This window comes from Echeneis naucrates, chromosome 6, assembly GCF_900963305.1.
Source record: "Echeneis naucrates chromosome 6, fEcheNa1.1, whole genome shotgun sequence".
NCBI lineage: Eukaryota > Metazoa > Chordata > Actinopteri > Carangiformes > Echeneidae > Echeneis > Echeneis naucrates.
The window spans coordinates 16717027-16734231 of record NC_042516.1 but is presented as its reverse complement, the minus strand read 5'-3'; the positions used below and the strand labels follow the sequence as shown (position 1 = coordinate 16734231).

The 17205-nt window shown below is 41.4% G+C and overlaps 1 protein-coding gene across 1 annotated transcript in view; it reads right to left on the bottom strand.

Annotated features, from left to right (window-relative positions):
• Positions 1-1986: 1986 nt before the first annotated feature.
• ddr1 (discoidin domain receptor tyrosine kinase 1) overlaps positions 1987-17205 on the bottom strand; it is a 33659-nt gene continuing 18440 nt past the window's right edge. The window contains exons 6-20 of the mRNA XM_029503940.1: positions 17007-17154; positions 15784-15886; positions 14816-15002; positions 12254-12503; positions 10731-10883; positions 10014-10073; positions 8858-9024; positions 8143-8350; positions 7152-7271; positions 5019-5320; positions 4758-4885; positions 3606-3803; positions 3246-3513; positions 2796-2945; positions 1987-2127 (exon numbers count right to left, since the gene is read on the bottom strand). Coding sequence (XP_029359800.1) covers positions 1987-2127; positions 2796-2945; positions 3246-3513; positions 3606-3803; positions 4758-4885; positions 5019-5320; positions 7152-7271; positions 8143-8350; positions 8858-9024; positions 10014-10073; positions 10731-10883; positions 12254-12503; positions 14816-15002; positions 15784-15886; positions 17007-17154 — 2583 coding nt within the window. The remainder of the gene's footprint in view (positions 2128-2795; positions 2946-3245; positions 3514-3605; positions 3804-4757; positions 4886-5018; positions 5321-7151; positions 7272-8142; positions 8351-8857; positions 9025-10013; positions 10074-10730; positions 10884-12253; positions 12504-14815; positions 15003-15783; positions 15887-17006; positions 17155-17205) is intronic.

Sequence of the window (17205 nt, the reverse complement as noted above, 5' to 3'; positions counted from 1 at the left end):
TAACTCAATCTGTGAAACACTGGGCAGCTTAATCAGAAATGAAAATGATTGTTAGTTGCAGCCTTGGAGCAGAAATTGATTTATTTGAAAAGGTTAACTTTATGAAAACATCTACAAAAATAGACAACACAATGAATTACAATGGCATCAAGATAGCAAGCGTTCTACAGAGATACAGAAGACCCAAAGTAACAAAGAGCTGTCTATATATTAGTAAAGGAAATTACAATTCTGTCCATAAAATATGTACATAGTATAATGTTCAACTTCAAGACACAGAAGGATGAAATGACATGAAATGTCTCAGTACATACAGTATATATAAAAATATGGGTTTAGTTAAACTACAGTGTATCAAAAAGGACTCAAATGGCACGACCATTCTCAATCAGTAAACATGTAGTACTTAATAATCTTGATCATTTTAGGACTGACTTACAGTGCTATACAATCAGTAAGATAGATGCATTGACTCATCTGATCATGGGATAATGCAGAGGTTGTCATTGACATTCACACAAAAAAAATCAAAGCTCCCAGCATTTTTTTTTAAGCATTGCTGTAACTGTCTTTTTAGAATACAGTAATGCATTTGGATGAGAGTAGACAGATTATGTGATGAATTAACACGTCAGCACATTAAAAGTTTCAAAATAAATGGTTTTTGTATGTTTAAAATGTTGAACTGATGCCATTCCATTTTTTTAAATAATATTTTACATCTAAAGGTTTGGCTGGAGAAGATGTCCTTATAAAATGCACCTGTGATGCATTTTGATCTCCCCTGGCGTCAGCATCCACATAAACAGGAATCATCATATCAGGCCCCTCACAGAGAAAAGTTTCATTGTGGTTGGGGGGATATGCACGTAGGATTTAAAGTGCAGCTGGTTGTGGATATTTTTTTTTTTTTTTTTTTTTTTTTTTATCTATTCTTTGTATCTGGGTCAAAGCCAGATACAAAAGAACCCCAACAAACTCCAAAACATCTGATGGTCTTCCGTCACTGCCCCTGCTGCCAGCATCATCTCTCTGCCTGCTGGTTCCAGTTCATGGGTCATCTCATTGGCAGGAGCCCACTCGTCTCTTATGTGCCTTTTTCTTCAGGTTGGAGTTCTCTATTTGGCATCAGGGATCGTTTTTCTTTTCTCTGTGGCTTACAGAAGGAGTTCAATTACTGTGATATTTGACCACAGAGGCTGTCGGCAGTTGAGAGAAAACTTGACGTGATCATGTTGGAGAAAGGGAGTCGCTGGTGTCTGGTCTACATCATTGATCCAGACTCAGAGAAAAGTTTCAGTTGTGGATTTGGGGCTGAGATTATCCAGTTTTTACACAGCCAAGTTAGCTTTCAGCCATCCTTACTTAATTAGACTAATTTAAATTTGTGCAGAGACTTTTTTTTTCAGGTTCATTTGTGCAACAACAGGAGTTCGTATGTTCTCATTTCTTAGTGCATGCGTGCCCTAACCAATTACCTTGAATGTAGAATCTGAGATGTCGAATTAAAAGGAAAGTCTTGAAACTGTTAATTTCCTTACTTGCTATGATCATACAATGGAGCATTTTGATTTCTGTTTTGCTTCTGCAGCTTCCTTTGTTTTGAACTGAACAGCACTTAATCACCATCCTCACACTCTGCATGTTTAATATCTAAGAAAAGAGACATTTCCTATGCAGACTCCGCCCACCACCAAGCAATGAAATGTAGCTCAAACTGTTACCTACTTAAAGCTAGGGTTAGTTCTGCATTTGGGGTTGGAGTCTGAAGTGGAAATAAACCGAACCAGCGGTGTCTCAGCCCCATCGACCCAAAAAGTACAAAATATGAAAGCAAGCAACCCACTTTAACCTTTTACTGCCTCTGCCTGGTGGCACCTCCACCACACTGAATCAGACACCTTCCCACTGCAGCAAGGATGCACGAAAGCCCAAGATATTTCTCCTCTTTAGCTGTGCCATTCTTAAGTTTCTCTCATTCGCTCTTTAAACCATGTTCATGGCGTCTTCGGTGAGGAAGGAGTGGATGTAAGCGAAGGATGGGCGGACCTTGCAGTCTCTCTTCCAGCAGCTCAGCATGAGCTCATAGAGACCCTGAGGACACACAGCTGGCCTGCTCAGATACACCTGGATGGGGGAAAGATGTATGGAAATAAGGATGGTTTGCATAATGTATCTTTTTTAACTATTTTTTTATGTATTACTAAATGGTGAATTCAAATATAAGAAGCCAAAACCCACTTTAGTTGAGAGCAAACTACACAAGTTGTATAGGAGTGGCCAAAGATGTTAGCTTGGAGATAAGGAATATGATATGATATCACTTCTGCCTTGTAATTATTGCAACAACCTAATAAAGGAGCCACTCTGGAGTCTGCAGCTTTAAGTTACAGTATGAGAACATTTCTGAAGAGAAATAAATGACACTGGGGAAGACCAGCCAGGCTCTTTAACGAATCAGAGCTATAAAGGCCAGTACATTCTTACTGTTTACTGTCGATTAAGTAGATTTAAACAGACACATGATATCTGATGAATATTCACTCAGTGAATTCACTCCAGTGCAAACTGGATCAATGACAGAACTCAACTTCCAAACAGTCTAGATATCAAATATGAGTAAATATGGGGATTTTGTGTTTGACACCAACCATCAATATTTTATGAAAATAATACATGAAGACTTCTGCTTCCAAAAGGCAAATATAAAACAGTAAAAAAATCAATTTTAAATAAAACTTCAGCAGCTCATCTGTTCTGACCAGGCCATCTGTAGAGCATACTGTATGATGTACCTGTCTGCCCTGGTCTCTGAAGAACTCCCCAGCATTGTCGATGACTTGTTCATCTGTGAGGTTGGAGTATGGCTGCTCCTGACAAACACTCAGCATCTCCCACAAAGTGACACCGAATGCCCACACATCACTGGCTGTGGTGAACTTACCCTAATAACACAGGACCATATCACATCAACACACCAATTCTTTAATTATAAACAAGTTCCTGTTGTTTCATCGATGACTCTTCATGTTACAAAAACACAAGAGGCTGATATGTTTTGTCAACTGGATTTTTTTGACAAAGAACTTAATTTGTTTCTTTTGTAATTAACCCCAAATTCTTATAAACCTAGAAAAAAAGAATTAATAGTCATCATCAATATAATTTTAGTTTGATCAATAAATGATGCAGCCCAACCTCAATCATCACACAGCATTGCATTCACCAACATACATCGCTCTCACCATGAGTATACACTCCCAGGCCATCCAGCGGATTGGCAGCACAGCCCTGCCTTGGATCCTGTAGTAGTCTCCAGCATACAGATTCCTGCTCATGCCAAAGTCAGCTATCTTGATGTGGCGCTCGCCGCCCCGATCCTCCCCACTCTCACCCCGCTCTCCTCCAACCAGACAGTTGCGTGTGGCCAGATCACGGTGCACAAAATTCAGCGATGAGAGGAACTTCATTCCTGATGCAATCTGACTGGCCATGGAGATGAGGGCTGGGTAACTGTTAACAGAGGGTGGACGTTTTTATACACGTGTGCACATATATCTGTATATATACACATGAATGTGTCTGTGGCCACGCCTATGTGTTACCTGATGGTCGGGGTGTTGTGTGATGGCCCCGTCTTATCCAGAAGAGCTCGGTGGGACAGATACTGGTTCAAGTCTCCACATTCCATGTACTCAGTGACCATACAGAGAGGGTCACTGCTCACACACACTCCCAGCAGCCGAATTATGTTCGGGTCCTTCAAACGAGAAAGGATCTTCACCTCTTTCAGGAAATCATTCCTAACAGGTCAAAGGAAAAGGCGAAATCCATCAGCATGATTGAGCGACAGAAAAACAAGCTGGTGAATGTGGACGTGTTGAGGCAATATTGCAGAACTTAAAAGCTAAAAACAAATCAACTGTGTATATGAGCCTAAAATTAACACCCAGGCCTCCGTACTGACTTGATTCACGAGCTGGGTGGCTCTAGTTCTTACTAAGCTTTCATCCAAATCCCGTGGGAACGTCCCGGCACGTAAACCCACACACACTGACTTTACCTGCCAAGTCCATAATACAGTATGTGGAGAGCCAAAGTAAGCAAGTAACTGGTGAGGGGAGACAAACATTTCAAACCACAAAGACCTACATAGTTTTACTTCTGAGGGACCAAACCAGCAGTTAAGGTGCAAAAAAATTCTGCTCTGCTTCTGCTGGATTCTTTTAGAGGTAGCTGAAAAGTAATACATGACTGTATATACAGAATATCAGAGTATCATGAAAATGTCATGTTCTTTTGTAACTTCATTAAAAAACTAAAACTGTCATTTATTTTATTTTCATTACTTCCACTGGCTAAATGCATTTTGGCATTTTAGATGTGATGATTACATGATTATATGATGATTAAGAGCTCATGGAAATCATTACCATTCATACAGGTTAAATACAGGATGTCACTCAGCCTAGCTAAATGCACAAAACCACAATCATGGAGAAGAATGCTGACTTGACACAACAGCAAGACTTAGCACCTGCCCACAATACCAAAACTATGACTAACTGATTAACCATCCGTTACATTCCTGCACTTGACTGGAGAATGATGCAATAATTCATGGAGTCATGATCAATTTATCTTGATAGATATTCTGATATTTTGAGGTCCTGGATTTTGGATTTTCCTGAGAGGCAATCAGTGAAATGAAAACAAAAAATGGTGAATATCTTTTGTGTACAGGGTGTAAGAGAGACCTGGCGTTCTTGGAGGCGTCTGGTCGTAGAATCTTCACAGCAACCAGAAGAGGGCGACCTTTTCTCACATTGAAAGGGAACTCCAAGTTGGGAAGGTCTTGAGGGTTTTCAATTTCACAAAGGTGTACCTTCCAAAAAATAAATTGGACAAATAAAGTTGCAGATATTGTTAAAGAACAGCAAGGCCCCTCACGCAACACACACACACACACACACACACACACACACACACACACACACACCTCTCAGGTCACCTCTCACCTCTCCAAACTGCCCCTCTCCAAGTTTCTCCTTGAAGATGAGACACTGGCGTGGCAGCTCTGGCAGCGGAGCAGAGTCAGCCCCGGGGCTTGAAGAGGCCAAGGCGGGCACAGCATAGGTGTTGTTACCACTGACACCCTGCAGACTCACAATGTCTGCTTCAGCATAGTGGGGGACGCTGGGAGGTAGTGGGGGAGATACAGGTGGAGAAAGGGAGGGGTACGGAGGGGAGCCAGGGTAGGGAGGAGGCTCCTCCTGAGCTGGTGGGAAACCTTTCTCCATGTCCATATCCAAACCAAAGGCTGCAGGGAGGAGTGGATGAAAAGGAGAGTTTCATTTAATGAAGAATAAAACTGGGATCAATAAGACCTTTGCTTTGGTAAATGCAAGAAAGAATCTGATTATATTACAAATTCATACAACTACTTTTAAAGGGATAGTTTTGGGGAGATTTTAAATTTACATAACTACAAATGTTTCAACAGAAAATATAAAATGACCACAGTAAAACAGCATGTTTAGGAAAAAAAAAGCTCTTAGTTGCAGAAATAGGGAACAAAGCAATACAGCATGACACAATTCTGAAAAAGCTAACTTTTAAAAGTGAAAGACATTTATCTGCAAATTCAGCCAATCTGACCTTGTGCTCTGAATCATTTAGTTTTCAGTGTAATCGCGGAGGATGTTGAAAGACCTTGGCCAAATGACTCACCCACTCTGAATTTGTATAAGTTACTGTAAAATGACCTGCCTTTTTGCCATTTTGCTGATATAAGAGCCAGAGAAAGCAATGAAAGCTTTCAATGCACAGTCTGTCCGTCCAGCTATTCAACAGTGAGCTCAGCTTAGTTTAGATTAATTCCATTTCACGTCTTGTACATCAAATAACAGTTTCTGTCAAAATCAGCGATTAGTAAAAACACTTCTTGTGGTGGATGACTGCAGCTTCTGGAATTAAATCTTCTGGGACAACGAATCAGTATATCATTCTGAAACTAAATTAGAGTCTGTAGTTTTAATTGCTGATTCAGAAATACAGAAACCAGTTTTATTATAAACACAGTTTTAACAACATGATATTCCACACAAAAACCTAAATTTGAGGTTCTGATAGCACATACAAGTCAAAGACTTAGTATGGTGTTCGAATACTAAGCTGCTATACGCCTGCTTTGTTAAAATCATAATGGAGCCAATAGGAATCTTCCAAGTCCACTTTAATGCACATTTGACCACAACTCATGAATAGGAATCCTGCATTTTAAAATGATTTATGCTGTATTCATAAAAGTGGTGCCTTGAGCTAAGTATCTTAGTAAAATCCTAAAATCAGTATTTGTTGAATTAAGATTCTACTTTCAGAATCTGGCATACAGACTTCAACTAAGCTCTTGTCATCATATTAGTGATAACAAAGCTGAAGTCTACAGTTATTCAAGCCGGCTTGTTACGCTGCGCTGACTAGAACGCAACTATCAGCATGTTAACATCCTTAGGACAATGTTTACATGCTTTTGTTCAGCGGTCGTAACATTTCCCTGCAACTTTTTAGTTTAGTGTTAACATGCGGAGGAAATGAGAATGTTATCTGCTCTTTAGGTATTTGGTCATTAAGCAAAGTACGCAATGAAATAAACTTTCACACAAATTCTACAAATGAATTTTTTACATAATTTACATCCTCTGGGAGTCATGAATGAGTAGTTTCTGTAGTGTCTGTACAAAATATCTAATCAACTCATCCAACATTTGGGATACCACAACAAAGAAGGGGACCTACAGACACACGCTGCAATGATCTGAGCCCTGACACAAGCGTGGTTAGAGAAAAGCATCTATAAGCTTTTCAGACTTTGGCTACATTTTAAAATGAGTACAATCCCCCAAACACCAAACTATCCCTTCAAACAAAGCATGAGTCATTTTGAGCGGTGAGTGAATGAGACTGACTATTCATGACTAACAGGATGAATGATGAAGGTCAGAGAAATGCAAAATTGATTAACAATACATGTGGCACATTCTGCCTTTCTCCGTGGGATTGGGCTGAGGGAGCCTTTCTAATGCCCCTGCCCTGCCGAGGGAGGGGCATCCAGCCTCCAGAATACGGTGCCCTAGTCCAAGGTGTCTTACCCTGGGGCACATTCAGGCTCTTTTCCTGAGCCTGAGTGCTGCTGGGGATGACTAGGGGTCTTGAGCCTTTTCTGTGATCTGACAGGAGCAGGTGATATTCTGGGTTGTTTAACAGCAAGGCTGGGAGGGCACACAGACACACACAAACACACACAGGATGCGGATTCCATGATACATCACGCAAAACATGAACACACAAACAAAACACATTAACAACCATTAGCATGAGATTGTTAGCATATCTATTATTATATAGGGGAGTGGGGGGGGTGGCAATGACACATGGAGAACAGAGAAGCAGCACAAGAACAGGCAAAGTTAACAAAACACAAGCTACAACCAAACATAACAAGAGCCAGCGGATGAAATAATGTTTCTGTTACTCATGTTATTTAACTCACACATGGCACGCGGTGAAGACAGCATGCAGACCTCCCGTGATGCAATGCAAGTGAAGGAATGTTTTTCTTTCTTTACTCCTCTTTTTATCCTCTCTCTCTTCTTTTTCTTGCCATAACTCTGAACAATAGCTCCTTTGTGCCCCCGTTGCACTGTGCTTGGTTTGTTGATTTACTTTTGTTTGGTGTGGTGAAATACACTATAATGCCAGTGGTTTGTTTTTTTTCCCCTCAAGCTGTTTCCCCTTTCAAAATGATTTTTTCCCCCTGATATGATCAGAGTTTTCACAAGCATGGACACAGGCACTGAAGTAAATCATCTGTAAAAACCACAAACATGTTTGTAAATTTTAATTTTGTACATATGTATAGTAGTACCATCTCATGGACTCCATGCCAGTTAGTGGCTGACTGTTAACCTCACGTATTTTGTGATGTGGCATATTTTACTGTATGTCAACTCGTCCTATTTCCTGTCAATTGCGCAGCTTTGATTTATTTTTAAACAGAACCGTTTCACTACAACCAAGGCAATGGACCTTTATGATTAAATAGACTCTAAACATCTATAAATGTGTGCGGTTATAACTTACTTGTGCTGTCTCTGTGATCCCTTGGACGAAGTAAAGCGCTGGGTTCCTGGTATTCTCCTTCTGCTTCTCTGTCATGTTCACGATCGTCGGGAAATGTGTGGATGCGCTGGTAGCGGCTCGAGTAGCTGTGTGTGTTGTTGATGACCACGTTGTCCGAGGGGACTGACAGGTGGACCCGCAGCTCATCACTTGACAAGCTTCCCTGGGCCTGGGAGGGCAGAGGATCAATTGGAACACATTGTAAGGATCCCTAAAACCAGTTGGAAACAGACTGTGGAACAAGCCTATTGTCTCTGAACAATTACAAGTAGATGACTCCCATGACAGATCCAGATGGACATATAGTGGCACTCTGCCAAAACAGGCAGCTGTGGCCTCTGGTCTGCTGTCAGTTAAAGTGGCAGCTCAGCCTAAACACACGAGGAAACAGTTTCTCACTTAGGAATATTTATTCCTCAGGAAGTAGTTAATGAAACTAAAACTGTCAACAGAAAAATTAATGGCGTAACATGGACAATGATTTCAGTAGAACGGTAAAGAAAGTTAATATTATCTTTTTCAGTTCTGTTTCTAATCAACACGAACATTCATCTCCATTGGATTAGGGTGGTAACAGAAATCTCAGAAATGCCTGTGGATGTTCCAAACATTTGGTTAGTAAAACAAAGGCTTCATGGATAAATTGCCCCAAATAAACGTCAGTATGTCCGCTCACCTTCCCCAGTATCTTTTTCCAGTACTGTCTCCACAGAATGACAGCTATCACAGCCAGCAGCAGAAGGATGATCCCCACTAGGCAACCAATCAGGATGGCTGTGTTGCTGCTGTCATCTTTAGCTACAGGCAGGCCGGCTCTGGGAGTCACAGCAGAAAACTCTGGCCCTAGACGTGGAAAATACAGTATGTAATGTCAGGTGTTTGCATGCGTATCTGCTTTATTGCGGGAAACATACAGACGTGATACGGTCACAGATTGACCTAATGCACTGTTTACCCTGAGTATTAGCATTCAGTGCAGTCACTGAGGTCACACACACACGCCAGCATGGTTTAATCAAGTTTACTTCACATCTGATGGAGACTTTCTGTAGGAGAATGTACGCAGTAAGCTCAGACCAACACTCATACCAACAGCCAATTAGAATAATCCAGTTAGTTTTTCTGCTGTGAAGGTCAAATGACACACGAAATGTTCTTTCAATGATTGATGAAAGAGTTTCTTCAACTCTTCAAACCACTTTAACAGAAAAGGTTGGGTAAAAAAAATTAAAGAGTTAAAAGGACCAACACTCAGCCATGCAGGTTATACATCATGTTTTCATGCCCATTTACGCCCACATCACAAACATAACAAATATACACCTGAAAGTACAAACGCATACAAATATATATACCACATTTTAATAATACATCCCTGTGGCTCTATCAATTCAACACCATGCATGTAGGCAATAAATAAACTGAAACAAAGCCATTCAACCACAGCCAGTTACAAGGACAAAGCAGCATACATGCCACAAAAAACATTTCCAGCTTTTTAAAAAGCCTGTTAATGTTTAGCTGTGTAGAACAAGCTAAATCCATAAAAAGAAAGCACGCTGTTTGTGAGACCGCAGGAAGAAAAGTTGTTATTGTGCATAAACATAATATACTTAAGCTGGGTTAGTGTTTTTCCTACAGCTGTATATCTTCATGCTCAAGGGACAGAGCCCAGTGCCAAAGACCATCTCTGTAGTCCCTCCTCCATTATACCTCATACTCTCTACTGAGCTGTGGGACAGTTTTAAGAAGCTGAAGGAGGGTCAGAGTGGATGAGTGAGCTCCCTTCCCTCAGTTCATTCTGTCTGTCCATTTTCTTTGCTCTCGCTCACCTGACAGTGTCCAGTTATCAGTGGTGTCCATCATGAAGGTGGTGGTGGTGGTGGGGGGTTCTGGAGGAGCGAGGGATGAACAAAGGAGGAATGTGTGAGAAGAAGTGGTGGTGAAAACTCGGGAGAGTGATGAGGAGGGGAAATCGTGGATAGCAGAATTCAGCTCTATTTGGTTTTTAATCCATAACTATGAACATCCCAAATAGTGCTCACCAACTTTTCAAAAGCCAGACCAAGATAATAAAAGACACTTAAGGATTATAGGTTCAATTATTTGACCTTTAAGACACATCTCTCTTGCCCTTTACGAATAATGAAATCTGGAAGATAAGTATGTACTATGGTTCAGCAAATGCTGGCTCGATGCCAAAGGATTTCAGCGTTCATGATGAAGAGGGAGACTACTAAGGCATGGGCCTCCTTTGGCACTGCCTGTCTTTGGCTCTGCATGAGACAAATGGCTTGGAAACACTGCTGACATGCTCACACTCCTAACAACTGCAGAGAAAGAGACGGGCACAGAAACAAGAGGTGATGAATAGGAGATCAGGGGAATTAGAGAGGCAGTGGAGAGCAGTATAGAAGAAGAGATGAACTAGCATAGTGGGTGATGAGAGGGGACACTGGAGAAAGAATGGCTTTTATAAAGCAAAGGAAAGAAGATATAAGGGTAGAATAGAAGAGGATGAGGAGGAAGCGAGACAGAGCGGGACTCACCTGAGGGGCCGGCGGCGGTGTTGGAGAAGTTGTGGCCCAATGTTGGCGAGATGGAGAAGGGGTTTACAGGAGGAGGAGAGGAGTTGATGGAAGGAATCTTCGGAGGATGAGGAAGAAATGATTCAGACTCTGTGACATCCCCCTCAAATGGCTCTGGATAAGGATGAAAAAAGAAAGAACCACAGAGAAGATTTATTGAAAATGAATCATGCTATATTTGTTTACAGAGGGTTTCCATCCAGCTAACCATCCAGTAGTCCTCATCTGTTGGGAGACAGTAGTCGTCATCACAGTTGGCTATGTTTCCAGACAAAGACACATTTCTGACTCCATTTTGTTATATTGTGTTTTTAACAGGAAACTGTTGTTCCTTTCCCTGTTGACTCCATCAAAGATTGTGTTTGCCCACTAACCACAAGTGGCCAATTAGCCACTGCTGTATTGTTTTAAATGGGTCCACTCATGTAATGGTTGTAACCATTAATTTCAGCGACAACTATTTTATTTTCCCAGTGTGGCTCTGCTCATGTAATGCTGTGTAAAAAATGCCAGGTTAATACAATGTCCTTGAGTGGAGGCTGTGATACACATTTATTGAACATGCTCCTACGCATCATATTATTGACTAAATGTGTGTCAGCTTCAGCCCAAATGGGGCCATGCAACTGCATGTTTTAGTCATTTCTGTGATGGAGGACCATGACCCAGACCACTGTAGTGCGGCATTTATCTTTAGCATTTGTCCAGCAACCAGACTACTGTCGGGTCATTTCAAATACCTGAGAACAGTGGGATTAGTGAGCACTTTACTGATTCTTATCATGCAACCACTGACAGTGTTTTTGAGTACAGAGGACAGTTTAATTAGTCGCAGCAATCTCTGCTGCAGAGCCACGGAGGCGGCCTCTATCTGACTTCCAATCAGATAGGCATAAATCCTATCTTTGCAGGAGATATCAAATCCCAATCTATGCTTGCCTTCAGTGGCTTGTTTCGACTCATGAACAGGAAAATAGTGAAGACAAGACAGCAGACGGAGAAATAACTGGCATTTTTCCGGGAACCACCTTCTGATTCTGACTCTGACACAAATGAATAAGAATTAATGACTGATAAAACAACTGTGGTTGTGGCACACCTATTTATTTACATCTTTTACCTTACTTAAAATGTCTGTTACTAATTTGCACAAAACGTCAGAAAAATACAGCATTGATTCTCTTGACTTGCTGCAAGTCACAAAAATGCTGATGCTGTCTCATCAGATTTCTGATGACCTTCTGTTTCACCTTGCTTCACTTCACTTTTTTTTTTTTTTGCTGATTTGGTCATTACTTACAGCACATAAACCTCTCAGAAATGTCCCTCTCTGTTGCTGCTATCAATATTTTGTCATTAATTAATAAATACTGAATCCACTAAAATGGTGGCAGACATAGTTCCTAGCATATCTGTGTTTGGAGTGAAAAGTCGCTGTAGAGGAAAAGCTTCAAATCAACTTCAGGTTCAATTCAGCTCCCTACCAGAGAGGAAGGATATCTCACTGATGAGAAGCCAGCGGTCAGCAAAGTAGAATTTGCAGCGAAGGATCTGTGCCGGTTGGCCACCCAGAGGGAGGGAGATGGGTCGTGAGGAGGGGTCTTTCAGGTCCTCCAGAGGCACAGGCAGCGTGAGGGCAGGAGAGGACCAAGGCTGGAGGAGGCCAGGCTTAAAAAGACACTCTACCTTGCTGAAGACTCGGACGCCCTGGGTGTGGCGGTTGTTACTGTGCACCTAGAGGGAAGAGATTCGTGTGTGAGTGCAGTATAAGGAAAAGAAAGAGGGGAGATAAAACAGGGAAGAGGGTGCAATCAATTAGAAAACAATCGACAGATCTGAATTAACTCGACCTTGGTACAAAACTTGAAAACTCTGGGAAACATTATTCACTCATTTGTGCAAATTGAAAGATTCAATTAGCACATAGAATTAATGACATTGTCCTGCTGTGTTGTAATTGCTTTGGCACAACTTTGGCTTAGTTGAGCAGGACTATAAATGAACAACATTAGAAAACAGAGGGGAATAGAAATGATGGAAAAAACTGAAAGGTTATGACAGAAAAGCTATAGAGGTGGGCAGAGGATATATATTTCTCCTGTTTTTATAAGCAGGGAGAAGGAAGATGAGTCCATAAAAACTAATTTAATATATGAGGCGTCATTGTGGCTGGAAGGAGGAAGACAAGCTCCAGGAAAGAAGATGGAGGAAGATGCAGCGTGTTTAAAAGAGTGAGGTCAAATTTATAGCCCTAAGAGATAGAAAGTGAAGGAGGGAGATGTTTTTCCCTCGAGATGCATAAGGGTGCGCTGACAGGTTGGCTATTAATTTAGCACTTCTTGCAAGGACAGCCACTCTAACCTGAACCATATGTTAATGCATGCGCACACATGCACTCACTGAATGCAGGAAGAACAGCTGTACCAGACGTTGAGTTGATGTTTAACTGTTGCCTCATGAGTCAACAGAACCAAAGAAACTCACTACTCCTGGTGAATAGAGTTCAATTGACCCACACTGAGCTTCATTTGGGAGCATAACACTGCATTTGTTATGGCTCACTTGTTTCATCATAAATCTAACCTACATTATGAAATCTCTCTCATCTCTTTGTTTGGTCACCTCATCTCGCACATACGCTACTGAAATTATATTGAAGTTCCAAAAGGGCAGAAATGGATCTTTAAAAAAAAACAAAACAAAAAAAACTGGATCAGACGGTGTCAAGCCTGTCTGTTAAAAATCCTGCAGGAAGGGCTGGTTGTGACTGTGAAAGGGTCAAAGACCAGATTTCCCCTTAGAACTGATTAGACACAAGTTAAGGAACTCTGACCTGACAAGAGAAGATGAGCCAAAATGGGGTTCAGGTTCCCGTCCTTTATTTATTTGACCTGTGTGTCTGACACATCCGCTGTGTCAAGCCAGAATAACAATGCATGTCAGCTGAGGTTAGTGTGGGAAAACCACTGGGGAAAAGGCAAGATAAACAGGATAAGCCTAGGAAAACATTTGGAATACCAGTGGGAACGATTTTTAAAAGGTAATTGAGAAACACTGTAATGATATTAATGAATATATGGGGAAAATACAGACAGTGAGAGGGAGAGAGAGAGAGCAAACAGGGAGAAACTTTGTCGAAATAATTTTGTAGGAATAATTAATTTGTGCTGTTCAGTACACACATGTTTGGGATGAATCCTGACCACACCAACATTCCAGATCACATCCGAGACAACAGTTATAAATCAAACTCAGTTGCTTCATATTATCGCCCCACCCCCATGTACCACAAAAGCCACAGTGTCGCACAAACAAACTGTGATGCAACTCCAAGGCACCGAGATAGTAACACAGACACACTGTCCCGTGATAAACAATGGCATATTAAAACTAATTAAATGGTTGCAAAGCTATTCCTGTCAAAATGCTGTTTTCGGGTAAGATGGCAGATTAAAATTTAGGGGAAATAGAAAAAGAAGTAAACAGACATAACTATGGAATTGGAGATTCACTTTTAAGGTTACACTGGTTGGGGCCACAGGATTTTATGAGGAATTTCATCAAATGCAAAAAGCAACAATCAGCCAGATGTCCTGCCATAGTCATGACATGCTTGTCTTGAGCTTATTAGATAATTCATTTACCAACTCTGTATAGTACATTAAATAACAAATTGTTCCTTGTCATCTTCTTTCAAAAAAAAAAAAAAAAAAAGTTGTTGGATCTCCTCATTTTGAAAAATTAGACTTCCAAATGTTAACAGAATCTGTTTGCATACAGTAAAATAAAAACTGTGCTGCCACAAAAGATCTGATATTGAATGAAATAACAGTGAATATAGATCCATTATAATTTCCTTCCTAAAAATCTAAAACTTAGAAAGATGTTTTTTTCTAAAGACAGAACCAGAGCTTTAAAGAAAAATGACATCTCTGATTCTGATTTGAAGACAGCCGAATGTCAGAGGCTGAGCAACATCGCACGTCACCTTCCCACAATCTGCCACACATGAACATCACACACCAGCACCAGTGTTCACTGCCTACCTGCATGTGGTGGAAGACACGCAGTTTTTCAAAGTGGAACTCGATGTCCACGCTGCCTTGCCCAAGGGCTTCCCGGCTCCAGCCCAGGTAGTCGTACCCGGGCCACACCCTTAGTTCTTTGGTTTGAATGAAGTCATCTCCTCCCAGGACACCATCACACAGCTGACCCAGGCCTCCAAACTGCATCCTGCGCACACACAGCAATGTGCAAGTGAGCGTGTTGGTCTGTGCAGAAATACTGCTGGACGCTGCAGACTGCTTGTCACTTTCTATCCTAAAGACATTTATGAGCCAGCATGCAATGTTGCGTAAATGAGAATATATACATAGATACAAATTCAACCAACTTCAGTGCAAGCAAGCAACACAACCCAATCACCAAATAGAACCCCTCACTCCCTGCCCTTTGAGCCACACACACATCTGGATTGCATGAAAATTGTTAGCTCACCTGCTGGCAAAACATTTCAGCCCCATTAACCACAGCCACCCCCAAACCCCACACATTCCCCACAAATTCCTGGTTCACCCTCTAATAGTTTGCTGCCAAAACATTACAGTCAGAAAACATGTCTCAAATCACTGAGCAACTAAAAAAAAAGAAAAAGTGAATGTCATTCCCTTTTGATTAGGCGGACCCCTGAATAAACTATGTCAAGCAAGGATTTGGCTGAGACCCCTTTTCATTGCTAACATCTGACAAGCACTGTGGAGAGGCTTTTTGAATTCTATAGGTTGAGGCATATGCCATTCCATAATATTGCAATGCTTGTGACTTTATCGCAATCATATTTTCCATAGCTGTGCGGCAATTTGCAGCCAAGGCTGTGGGGTGGTGTCTGTACATTTCCATGAAAGTGAAATCCAAAAAGAGCACTTTAGGGGAATCTATGGAAATGAGACCCTCACTAATACATAAAAATAAAAATAAAAAGAGTAAAGAAGCCTTAAGAAACTGAATATCTTACCCTTGCTCAGTGCTCCCATCGTAGGTGGAATCATTCAGGTAGACAGACATGCCAGGTAGCTGCATAACATGACCCACTGGAGCAGTATAAGCCTTCAGCCCATCTGAGTGACAGATCATATTCAATATTAGTCAGGTGATTTTCAAAACAAAACAAGCTTTTTGGAGTTTTCTGTTTAACAGTCAGGCATGCACCAGCTGCATGTGCAGTACCTTAAGTCTGTAAAGCTTTTCATTTTAATCATGAGCAGATATGTGTTGACTTAGCCAAGATTTCAACAGTAATCGCTGCCATGGGGAAAATAGCTACAGCTGCTTTCTAAGTAGTAAAACAAACGTAGAAGTCCACTGCTGCAGCCTGTGAAGTCCAAGCCACCATTAAGGGGTGAAACTTAAGCCTCTGCCGGTAATATACAGCTAATCAGCCCAGTCCCTACATACAGAGGTGACGTCAGCCTCACAGACTACAGCCCCGCTGCTCTGCTACCCAGAATAAACAATGCTTGGTATCAGATTTACAATGTGTGTGCAGTATTCTCTGTTTGCACACTAATGAGTGTCTTTGGATGTGTTAGTCAGATCTGCATCTCACAGACCTATTGGGTCTACGTGAGGGTCATGCAGCTCGATATCCAATGTAAAACCGCTGCCATATGATCTCATACAGGAAGAGATGAGAAACCTAGTGTATGTAAACTCTGTAAACTCTCAATCATATCCGGCTTGTTAAGCTGCACTGCCTCAGAATATAAATGAGGACATATTTTAGAAGTGGTCTTCGTTGAGGACACAGCCCGGGGGGAAAGGGGCTTTTAGCTTTGGTGACAGCAATGATTTACAAGCTGCTCGATGCCGTCTGAGGGGGGTGAACAGGGCAGGAAAGAAGTTGAGCTAGTCATAAATACTCAGTAAGTCCATGTTGTGCTTCAGGAAACATGAAGGCCAACATTTTATCACTGTGTCACTTCTTGTATCTGAGCAATGAGGATGTAAATTTAAAGCGATACCTTATATTGATGCAAAGGATGTACAGCAAAGACACACTCGTGATTGTTGCACTCAAGCACCCCCAAATTCGCCCCTGATACAATAATAAATCTGGGATGGTAGCAAACTCATTTACTTTCACCATATGAAATGTGATCTTATCTATTAAGATCTGAGGGGCATGTCTCAAATGAATGCTTTTTAACCACAAAAACACCAACAGCAGCAGACACGTACCGTTCCATAAGCAGCCATAGAGCTCCACCCGAAGGCAAACACTCATTACTCGGTCAGCCAGGGGGTAGAAGCGCACCATGCGGGCCACAATGGGAGGACCCAGGTCTTTCAATACTATATCGTAGGTGTTCTCATTGCCTGACACCACCTAGGGGAGAGAAATACACATATTCAATCACACAGTACATCGCCTGTGTCG